General features: G+C 32.4%; 1 protein-coding gene across 1 annotated transcript; it reads left to right on the plus strand.

Moving 5' to 3' along the window:
• The first annotated feature begins 796 nt into the window (after positions 1-796).
• On the plus strand, positions 797-9,608 carry LOC130808126 (uncharacterized). The gene is made up of 5 exons (XM_057673583.1): positions 797-1,221; positions 5,145-5,301; positions 8,061-8,111; positions 8,301-8,393; positions 9,047-9,608. The coding sequence occupies exons 1-5, from the start codon at positions 1,073-1,075 to the stop codon at positions 9,104-9,106; spliced, it is 510 nt and encodes a 169-aa protein (XP_057529566.1). The 5' UTR covers positions 797-1,072; the 3' UTR covers positions 9,107-9,608.
• Positions 9,609-12,210: the final 2,602 nt, after the last annotated feature.

The raw sequence follows: 12,210 nt of genomic DNA on the forward strand, positions 1-12,210 counted from the left end.
ATAATGATAAAACGCACCTTTTATAAAACGATGTATGGATAACAATTAGCCCCAACTATATGATTTGTACTAGTTTAGTATAAATCAAGGAAAGGAAGAAAAAGAGCTAAAATGTAAATTTTGCGAGAAAGTAAGAGAGAAATATGTGAATGTAATGAAAAGGTAAATTAAATATGTAGATGCAAATTAAAGAAAAAGTGACAGTATGACCAAAAAATAAAAATTATGCAAACTCCATAGAACGAATTCAAAAGGAAAATGGTGCCAATTTATTCTATTGAGAGTGTAACATTACGCAAATCAATGTGAGAGTTTTTGAGAGAATATAGTGAACTCTCTACGGGATGAAGGAAGTATCTATTAGTCCTCCAATTCAATCCAATTTAATGCAATTTAATTGTCTCATTTGCTTGTTTGACATTATTTATTAATGACTCTTAATTTGTACGTTATTATTAATCTATAAATTATAACATAACCAAGTGAAATCTTCTTTTAAGTTGAATCACATTTTTAACAATAATGTTTTCAAACCACTAAAAGCTAGTAGTTAAAAGTGCTATGGCTAACAATCTTCTTTAAAAATTTGAAGATGTAGCTAATTATTAGGAGTGGAGATCAGGTGTTTGAAATAAACTCGATCTCACATTTATCCGACTTATATAATCAAATTTTACTTTAACGGACTTTAAAAATGAATAAAATCAATATGAGTAGTAAATTTGATTTTAACTCGACTTAAAACAACCAATCCGAAACCGATACAATATTGGATGTCCGGAATGAACCCCCACCACTTGAGACCTACGGCTACACCGTATAAGTAAAAATAACAGGAAGCAAATTTCTGCCTTCTGAATTCTGAGTTGGTGAGTTAAGGCTCGAGCCAATTGAAACAAATTCCACATTTTCCATTTCCATAGTGTTCCCATCAAACACACAATTCAACAAGCCTTCCTTTCTTCTTTGTCTCTTCTCCTTGTTCTAATCAACCCCGTTTTCTCTTTCCTAAATTTTTTGTAGAGATTAGCTTCTGTTCAACAAGAACAGAAGACAAACGAACAAAGAGGTGATGACAAGGAGAAACATAGATGTATTATTGTCAAGTTCAAATTCAGCAACTTCTTCAGATCAATTGTTGATGTTCCCTCCTAATTTCCCTCTTGTTTCTTCTCTGCTTGCCATTTCTCTCGCTCAGTTTCTCAAGATCTTCACTGCTTGGTAACTTCCTTGCCTTTGTTACTTGTTCAATTGTTTGTTCGGATCATTTGGGATTGATTTATTATAGTTCGATTTTGTTGGGTGTTTCTTGTTTTAGGATGGTTTATCTGAATTGGGTTGTTTCTAGGGTTTATGAATCTGTTCAAATGATTTTTGGATCATATAGGATTGGTTAATGTTTAGCTTCATTTTATTGGGTCTTTCTTGTTTACGCTGGTTTATCTGAATTGGGTTGTTTCTAGGGTTTTTGAATCTGTTTGGATCATATGGGATTGATTGGTTTTAATTCAATCTGTTCAATTTGATGTCATATTACTGATTTGATTACATTTTCTCTACTACCGCTGATTTTATTCCTTCCATTTACCTGATTGGGTCTGGATAGTTTTCGATTTTGGGGAGATTAATCTGATTTTAGTTGTTATGTGAAGGTGTTGATGGTAGTTTTTGTAAAAAGTTGCTGTCTTTTTTTTACTTGTAATTGGGTTGTTAAAGATTCATGCTTTTGGGAGTTATTCATTGTTGTCTAGTTGTTTGAGGGTGTTAATGTTGGTTTTCTTACAGTTTCTGCCTTTGTGTACCTGTAAAGTTGAGGCATGATGCTTGTGACTTTTGTGGTTTGTTGGATTAGAGGAATTGATGTGGTGGTTGTGGATCGAGATGTATGGAGTAATGTGTCGAAAAAGTAGTTTATATTGTGTGTTAATGGGATTGGGTGAGTGAATTGTTGTTACAAAAATCAGCCATAAGCATGATCAGGTAGTTCAATGGACTAAAAAGGCTTTCACTTTTGTGTAAAAAGGTAACCATATGAATTTATGGAAATGAGTTATGTGTGACTGCAAGAGTAGATTGAATGTAATTCATGTAATGTGTGCGTCATGCGATGGTAACAGATTGATTTAGGTGCTACTACTCTCGCTTTATGTTTGTTCCATTAGACAAAAAACCGCGAGAGCGTTTTGGGAAAATGGCCCAATCGTTGAGGGACTAAGGGAGTAGGTTTTTTGGTTGGGTAATCGATCTTATGGAAGCAAATGCAAGTAAAATACTTTACGCCTCTGCTTAAGACGAAAGAATATGCGTCGTTGAATCGAATGTGTTGCTATGGACTGGAGATATAGTAATTATACAGAGTGCAGACCATCCTGGTGCTAATTGAGCTAGGAGGTAGATTTGTTTGCCTCAGCCATGTAACTGGCTGCTTGATTGAGAATGGGTTCTGTGCACCTGACCAGGAAAATCTGGCTTGGTACATTGCTTTGGTTATGTCAGATGGATTCACTTGTGGGTTTTGAGACTAAAAGCTAGCTTGTCCAGTTGTTTAATTTTTTTTGTAATAGCTTCTTTTGCCATTATGCGCAGCTTTTACTAGTTTGGTTTTGTGACCTCTTTGAGTTTAACTATTTATTACCTCTATGATGGAAGTGCCATAACTGAACCTGATGAACGTTTATTTATCTATTCTAAAAATACCGTGAATGTAGTTCTGGAAGATAATGAAAAAAAAAAAGTTAATGTTTTAATGGAATCGGGTAATGACATGTTTTAGGTAACACCCCTTTTGTCATCACAAGGGTAAGGTTTCATATTTCGATGCCCTACACCTCACTTAGGCAGGAGCCACTTGGCATTCGAGTATTGACATATTGCACACCTAACTAAAGATATGGCCTAAGATTCAGATTGTAAATGATAATAGGGAAGTGTTAGAATTATTAAAAAAATGTAGAGTATGCTTTGTACATTGTTTTCTTTGTCTGTTTGATATTTCAATGGACGAGCTATGACTTGCTTGTTTCTATTGATAAAGACATTAGACATTGATTCATTTAGCATGGGGCCTCCTTTATCAATATGGTTCACTGCAATTAATTTTAAAAAATCTCAAGGTTGCTAATAACACGTTTTATTATTTAGCTCTATTGCCTCAGACCCAACCTAAAGGCTAAAAGTGAAGTTCGTTAGAGTAATGACTATGGATTAGATATTTTGGGTTAAGAATATATAGCTTGAACTTCTAATTGTTATTACAAGGGTAAAGGTGTTTCCGTGCCTTTTTCTGGAACTGCGAACTAGCTTCTCAAATCCTTTTTTTGTAATCTTTTGGAAGTATGCACATATATTTTCAGGTTTTGCTAGTCTAGTTTTGTGGGGACTTTGGTTTGATCAGACGATTAAGGATAACTACTTCTATGGGGGCAATGCCGAACAAATAAAGCTGAGATGTGAAAAAAAGTTCAACAAACACGAGCTTCTGCCTGAACTTTTTCCAAAAATTTTATAAATATAATTTTGGATATTTAAAAATAAATGTAATTATGGGAAATGCAAAAAAATTGAAAATGTTTCATTAGAATTGATAGTCTGATACTCTAACTTACTATTTTTCAGGAAATGAAGCATTTCTGTTTTTTTGGTTAGACTTTATAAATTTGTACTATTTTTTGTCTCTAATTGAAGAGTCCATATCATTTGTGATATTGTCAAATTCTTGTGGTGTGTTATTTTGATATGTAAATTTTTACATTCTTTTTCAGAAAACTTACAAAAGCTATCTTTTATACTCCCTTAGTCCCTCTCATATTGCACCTAAAGCAGTATAGGTGAAATTTAGTTGAAAGTGAAATTAGATTAGAGAATAAGACAAAAACAAGTGGGTGATTGAAATGAGTGGTTAAGATGAAGAAAGAGAAGATGAAATTAAAAGAAAGAGTGGGACCATTGCAAAAGAAAGGCAAACAAATAAGTAATTTGTAAAAATAAGTTTCTATCTATCTAATTAGTTACAATCAATAAAGATTAGTTGCAATCAGTAATTAGTAAAAATTAGTTTTAAATGTGTTTAACTTAGTTATAGTTTATAACTAATAATCAATTATAATCAGTAAAAATCAGTAAAAATCAGTAAAAATCAGTAACATTCAGTTACAATCATTAAAAATCAGTTTTAATCATTGAAATCAGTTGAATAATTGTTTTTGTACAAAAACTACCTTGTTGCTGCTAAAAAGTATCTTTGATCTATCCCAAAAAAACCACGAAATCTCTCCCTTTTTGGTCTTTCCTCTGAGAAGGTGAGTTTATGACTTATAGAATATTTAACAAACTAATTATTTGCTAAATGAGCGCATAGTTTTATGGGATGAAATCATTACTTGTTTGTCTATTACTCTATTTAATAATTTTATTGCTCATTGGAACTATTAATGAGCCTGCTTGTTAGCCATTGATGTAAAAATTGGTTCCATTATGCCTGGAGCTTCCTTTATTGGATAATATCACTGCAAATAAGTAAAGATCATCTCAGAGATTGCTAATAGCAATTTTCTATTATTTAGATTCATTGCCCTATGCTCCTAAGGTTCTAACTGACAGAGAATTTGTTACAAGACGTGATTATAGGTTTGATAAAGTGATTTATTTCCCCTTACCTTTTCTGCTGCCACAAAGAGGGTGAGTGAAATTTGAACAACAAAGGAATTAAATAAGGATCAGATATTTTGTAAATGTATATATTTCTATGTGTTAGCATTCAAAAGCATGTTATATAGTCTAGTGAATGTAGAGAACATTACAAGATACACCGTCATCTAGAAGCTAATATTTTCTTAAGATTGTTTATGGCCAAGTTTTGATTTTAAAGAGTTTTCGGGACTCGAGCAGATGTTAGTTATAGATACCTAAAGCACATTATATGTAGTGAATGTAGAAAACATTACAAGATACTCCGTCATCTAGAAACTAATATTTTGTGAAGATTCTTTGTGGGCAAGAATTGATTTTGAAGTGTTTCTGGGACTCGAACAAATGTTATATATAGATCCCTGTTTAAGTTCTAGCTCATTTTTAACTGATTGAGTACTTGGCAATTGTATGTTTGTTTGCTTTACAACTCAACATTTTTTATCAAAAATTTGCAGGTATAAAGAAAAGAAATGGGACTCTAAAAGAATGCTTAGCTCTGGTGGCATGCCATCATCACATTCAGCAGGTGTGACAGCGCTTGCTGTGGCAATTGGCTTGCAAGAAGGAACAAGTGGATCAGCATTTGCTCTAGCTGTGGTTTTGGCATGCATTGTATGTACTTCTTAACCTGATTCTCTTCATTGTATACTATGTGATGCTGCCTGTTATGCTTGGATTATCTTGTGAATGCAACACACATTTCTGTAAAGGGTGTATTTCAACTTAAAGGTTTAAAGGACCTCGGAAAGAGGTTGGCAGGATTTGTACATGAATGATTGATTCATCCTTCAAGTTTCGTCTTTCTCCATTTTGAATTGATTCAACTCTCACCTAGTATTTGTCTTAAATAGCAAGAGTAGACATCTTTTATTCTAAACTCTAGTACTTGTTTTTCTGAATCGTTATTAGTTATTACTTCAAACGCCTCCTTTTGTAGGAGTCATTTATTTCATGGGGACAACCTATAGTTAAGGTTTTCAATTGATCTCAAAAGTGACAATCCAACCACCCAAGTCTTGAGTGGTGGGTAGTTCCATCTTTACATTCGGATGATTGGATTAAATGTTGAGGAACTCAAATTGAGGTTCAGCGTCTGCGAGCTTGTTTTGGCCTGTGGCTGACTACTTGGTCCTTGTTTTTGTGGATCTGAAATCAGTGCTCACAGTGGCCTGTGAAAGGACTGAGTTTGCAGTTATTGGCTGGAGGGCTTTGTTGGTGGTGTCATAATTCGTCCTCCTGAAACCTCAAATCCAACAGCCTGAGTTCTTTAGAGAAAATCCTGACCGGCTACAAATTCAATTTTCCTGTGATCTAGCTTTTCTAAATCAGGAGTCCAGGACTTCGAAATCAATATGGTTCTTCATTTGGTGGATCAGGTCTGGAGTTTTACCCATCGACCCTTAAGATAGTGCTTGCCAAATTATTTTAACACAATGTAAGATAACTGGATTGTTCTGATTTTATTTGTCTTAGTTTTAAAATGCGCGCCTCAGGCCAATGTTACATGAAATAAAATTCGATCTGATACGGAAAACGGAAACGAGAAACTTTAATTTTAGACTTTCAGAAACGTTAAATTAGAGTATCGGAAACTTAGGAGACGTAGGCATAATTTTATTTTACAACTATAGAAAAATGTGTTTAAAAAGGGTAAGAAAAGAAAATAACTAAAAACAAAAGACAAGAAAAAAAGAAAATAAAAGAAGGCCTTATGGTATTATATATGATTTTAAGCTTCGAAAATAAACATTAGGGGAATGTAGTTTCGAAAACGTTAATATAGAGTTTCAGAGATAAAATATCTGAAACGAGATTCAATAGGAAGCTTTCGGTTTCTGGTAACTATGCCTCATGCGCATCTTCAAGGTAGGTTGTAGAAATATTGCTTTGCGTAACTTAGTTAGATCCAAAAGGCACGCGCAGCGCACTTCTGTGTGTTTTTTTTCTTCGCTTTTTGCGGTTTTTAATTTTCTTTGGGTATAAGCTTCCTCTACTACATCATAGAATAATTTGACAAAAATGATTATATCTTATTTGACGAGAGAAAAAAATAGGAAAAGGAATTTTTTTGTTTTTAAAGAAAGATGAAGCAAAAAAGGAAAAACAAGGATTTGCGTGGAGTCTTAAAAGTAAACGGAAATGAATTCTATTTCAGCGCCTCTACCACCACAAGGTAGTTTTTTTTGTTTATTCTTTTTTCTTCTTCGATCTTCTTTCTTGTGGATATGTTTTTTTCACTTCAATCTACTGGTCATTTCATGTCTTTCAAATTTCCTCTTCCTCGATGTTTATGTCTTTCTTTTTTCTTTTTTCTTTCATAATAATAATAATAATAATAATAATAATAATAATAATAATAATAATGTGATAATGCTAGACGTAAAGCTTTAAAATGTGGGTTTAGTTACTTTCTTGTGTCATTTTGCACTAAAACAACGGCCAAGTCCAATGGTAACAAATGCTTTACATCTTTATGCAACAATAATATGAATGTCATATTGTTTGAAGTATCAAATATGCTTTAAATTGTTTTATTAGCTTTTGAGGAAAATGGCGCCTCACTTACGAAAAGCTCCCTCTTTTGCCTTGCATTTCTCCTTGCTTCTTGCGCTTAGGCTCCAGGACCCATTTGCAACTTGGTGCGCTTTGTGCCGTTTGTAACTAAGGTAGTTGTAATTAACAGCTGACTGAGGACTGATCAGCAGAGTATACTACTGCACTTACAGTTACATTCTTAAAAAGAATCTGTCTAAGATATTCCTAGAAGTCAAATTGCCTTTTGATTCGGTGGGTCCAAATTTAGCCTTTAAATTCCGGCCATCAAATTTCATAAAAGACTTGATATTTTATAATGAAGCCTATTGGATATTTGGATTGTTCTGATTTAATTATTTGAAGTGCTGATTGATTAAAGACCTGTACTTACAGATTTTTTTTTCCCCCTTGGTCTTGTAGAACTTTGGGGTTTGTCTCATTACTAAAATATGCCTTAGTGTACAGTATATACGACTGTAGTCCATGTTACTTGGACTCGGGTACTGATGTCGGATACCGGTACATGTCCAAGTTCGGATACGTCTAAATATTTAATTTTATGCGTAAAATGAAGTGTCTAATTTCGGATACGTCTAAATATTTAATTTTATGCCTAAAATGAAGTGTCTAATTGCCATACCAATGTTGAGCATCAAGGATCGGACAAGGGTACCTAAAGTAAAATGAAGAGTCCGAGTAACATAGGTTGTAGTACTAGGTATTTAATGTAAAATGTGTGCCTATGTACTAGAGTCAATATCAAGCGACTCAACTAGTTTTAGTTAAGCAAAGCAAGGTGTTTGGATCAAAGCTTTAACATCGATGCTGTTTGACAGGTGATGTATGATGCAACTGGTGTGAGGCTTCATGCTGGTCAGCAAGCTCAAGTAAGTTAGCCTGGGAATCGGAAGTCATATCAATTATTGTTTTAAGGGTAACTTTTAAGCTTTTTAGTCGTGAAGATTGAGAAGAATCTTGGAAGGCTTCAATGCATGGGTGCTTCTCATTATTTTTCATTAAAACTTTCCCCCTTGGTGTTTTTTCTAAATTCGGTCCTTTCATTGTCGTCGTTGCAGTTATTAAATCAAATCGTTTGTGAGCTGCCTCCTGAACATCCTGTTTCTAATTGTAAACCGCTTCGAGATTCCTTAGGTCATACACCTCTACAGGTTTGTTGTACTTGATAAGCACCTTTGATTGTATTGTCATGCCTTTTTTTAACCTTAAATCTCGCGAGATAGTTTGTGTTTTTGCATTGGTTGAATAAAGCACTTGTTGGAAAATTAGTTTCGACCTTTATCTATGCCTCACTTATTTTTAGTTGGTTCATCCTCTTCTAAATCTATTTATTTCATGGAAGCCACTCACTTGTGATACTAAATTTTAACGTTCAAAAATAGGTCGTCTTTTTATTTATGGATAAATGGTTTGGAGTTATCGTTAGTTAGCTAGAAGGTACTTGGGTATAGAGAAAATTTTCTCATCGGAGAACTTTGTTATAACTATTTCACGATCAATTCATGCAATAGAAGTTGAGCTAATTCTCGTGGTTTTGACATTTATAATACTCCGGTGAATTGCCTAATATTTTCCACAAAAACTAGTCATGACTTATGATGGTGCTAATTCTTGTGGCTTTGACACTTATAATACTCCGGTGGTTTCTCATCGTCAAAATCACCTTTCCGATGAAGCTTTGTCATTGCTTATCTTTGACGATTACTCTGAGATCGGAACATTGCCTTGTATTTGATCATGTTTTGCCTTCTCTAGTCATTCAGATTTCAGAAAATAGCAACTAATTTGACGGGATTCCATGCAGGTTGCAGCAGGCGCGATTTTGGGTTTTGTTGTTGCTTACCTTGTGATGTTCTACCGATAAGACCACCTAAAACCGACGACATCTCAAGAAACTAAACAGAAGTCTTTCGACCAGCACATACATCTATCTTGGTTCGATCAAGAATTCAATTCCTTTCGTTTGAACACAGCCGTAACTAGAAACCGATCAGTCCTCGATGTTTATCATACTCGAGTTTCACCATTACATAGCTCCGTCCTATTAAACGTGCCAGTTTTCCCATTATTTTGGGCTGTCTAGTTTAGGCCTAGGTAACCAATTGTATCTATTATTTTCTTTACAGAATTGAAAAAGAAATCTAAGATAGAAAAAATACAAGTGTTTACTCATAAGCATGCCTCAAATTTTTTCCGTCCCTCCAAACGAGTTTTATGTGCTTCAATTTCAAATGTCAAATATTTCCCGATATCTTTCTGGCTCTGTATTGTACGATAAAAAATGAATCGCTGATTTATTTTGGTTCATTTTGCTAATTATGTATTTTGAAATTAAGGTTTTGATATTGTTATTGATATTATTGTAAGACGTGATCTTTTTTTAAAGTTTTTTTTTTTTTTTTTTTTTTTTTTTTTTTTTTTTTGTTATATGTAAAATGAATGGAGAAATGATCCTAGCTTGTTGCCATTGCTAGTATCCTGTTGATTTATTTGATTATCCTACGGTTCAAGTCATGAGTGAATTTTGATGTTAATGATCATATCATCGTATCACATAATTTAATAACAATTTTTCAAACCTATAAATTTATTGTATGGATTTACATAATAAATTTGAGAATTATTTTAAATTTAATAATATTTTAGAAAATAATACAAAAGGAACTTCAATTTTTTTACAATAATAATACAAGGTCCAAGAATCTCCATGATTAAAAAGTTTAGACTTGATCATAGTCAATTGTTTATCTTACTCCAAACACTCTATTACTCCATTAAGAAAGCTACATACCCATTAAACTAAGGTCATGCTTCTTTTAACACCCTAATACTATTATGCCACTAGATTTAGAAAATTTGAAATGATTAAGATAAATTATCAACAAAATAAATCAAATAAGATAAGTTTCAATTTATTTTCAAAAATAAGCGGGAAATCTCAAACTTGTGGTTTGGGACTGTTCGCAGTTGGTAACTGCGAAGAAGTCAAAAAAAACACAATAGTTGTTCGCAGTTACTAACTGCGAACAGCTTTGACTTTCTTTTTTGACCTATTTACAGTGAAAGCTGCAGTGCGTATCTGTAGAGCTAGCTGTTCGCAGTTACTAACTGCGAACAGGTTAAAAAAAGGTCAAAGCTGTTCGCAGTTATGAACAGTTCAAACCACAGGTTTGAGAATTTCACGCTTACTTTTGGAAATAAGTTAAAACTTATCTTATTTGATTTATTTTGTTGATAATTTGCCTTAATTATTTCAAATTTTCCTAGATTTAGGCCTTCCATTACAAATCAAATTTCACTAATGTTGGTTTCACCATATTAAAAACAAAATAAAATAACGCAAACTCAATTAAACAGAAAGAGTAAATAAGATCTAATAAGATGTTGGTATGTCGTAATTTTGACCACCTTTTCCTCCGTCCACATGTGGTGTCTTAGGTTTCGAAACTTGGTATGTGGTGGCCTGTGTTATACTTTGGTCTGTCACTTCAACCTGTTCAAATAACATGTACCAAAATTTAATGTTGTTCTCGTGTAGAATAATTTATTTTAAAAAGATAGAAATTTGACTAAGGTTTTAGAGAGATATAGAAGATAAAATATATTCATGTAAGATCTCGCTTGATTCATCTTAACGTATACATTTTATTATATACTTTATATATATCTATGTGGTGTCTTACTGTATATTTTATTGTTACCTATTATAACGATCTTTTCATAAAAACAAACAAACATCACGATTACCCTTGTAAAGCATGTATTTTGAAAATCTGTTCAAAATTAGTATTTATTTTTAATGAAGAGCTTAATCTTTTATCTATTATATGAAAAGGTTAAAAGCTCGAGGTTACTAAATAAATTTCCAAAAATATTGAAAGGGCTCTTTTTTCATTTATACGAAAAGTTTTGACTAAACAATCACCATAGTCCATACGGATTAAAATAATAAAAGTCAAAAATTTACCAAGTAGAATTAAAAAAAAAAAGTAAAAACCTTAAAGTACACAATGGAAAAACATAAAATGTAAAAATTATTAGCAGTTCCAATAAAAATATCTTATTGAATTAATATTTTACCTTCAAAGAGTAGGTGACAATAGTAGTTGCAGAGACACCATTATTGATGCCTAAATTTGTTTTGCTTTCATGCTTCACTTGTGTTTTATTCTTCATTATTTCCAAAATTTTTTACCAAATTTTGATTAATTTAATTTTATATTGTCTTTCCTTAAAAACAATAAATTAAATATTTATTTTTAGTAGATTTTTGTAGAAAAAATGACTATGGTCATGGCTATGAGCCAATAGGGCATTATATAGTAGCGATCACTATGTTGGTCGGTTTCGTCTTTGTAACATGTTTATTTTTTATATCTAATAATAATAATAATTTAATGTTAATGATTGTTTAGTAACACTAAATTAAGTATTAATTTTTATTCTAAAACGTCAAATTTTGACTTTAATGATAATCTTTTGCATAGGTTTAGAATAAGATTTGAATCTACCAGCATATTCAAAGTTTTTACTATATACCATTTCAAGCCAAGGTGACTCATAGCTTTGTAAACATGTTAATTTTGAACTGACTCGAAAATTTAATTGAATTTTCTTCGATTGAAATTTGATTGCTCTGATCTATTTTCCTTCACTTTGGTGAATTATTGTGTTTTTACTAATATAATAAGAAAACCTTTTTTAAAAATTTATCAAATTTTTTTAATAATATTTTCTATCCATTAAATAAAGATAAGAATATAAAAATAATGAAAACATAGTTCGTTGGATCATATCTCACCGATCTGGAATCAATTCAATTGATCAATTTGACGCTTACGGTCCGTTTGGTTGATGGTTGATGGTTGATGGTACTAAATCAGGGTAATGAGAATAATTTATAGTGTAAAATTTTATCAAAAGTTCCATGTCATTCCCATGGTGATGAAACTTTGATCACAAAAAAAA

The sequence above is a fragment of the Amaranthus tricolor genome, chromosome 3, assembly GCF_026212465.1.
Source record: "Amaranthus tricolor cultivar Red isolate AtriRed21 chromosome 3, ASM2621246v1, whole genome shotgun sequence".
Classification (NCBI taxonomy): domain Eukaryota; kingdom Viridiplantae; phylum Streptophyta; class Magnoliopsida; order Caryophyllales; family Amaranthaceae; genus Amaranthus; species Amaranthus tricolor.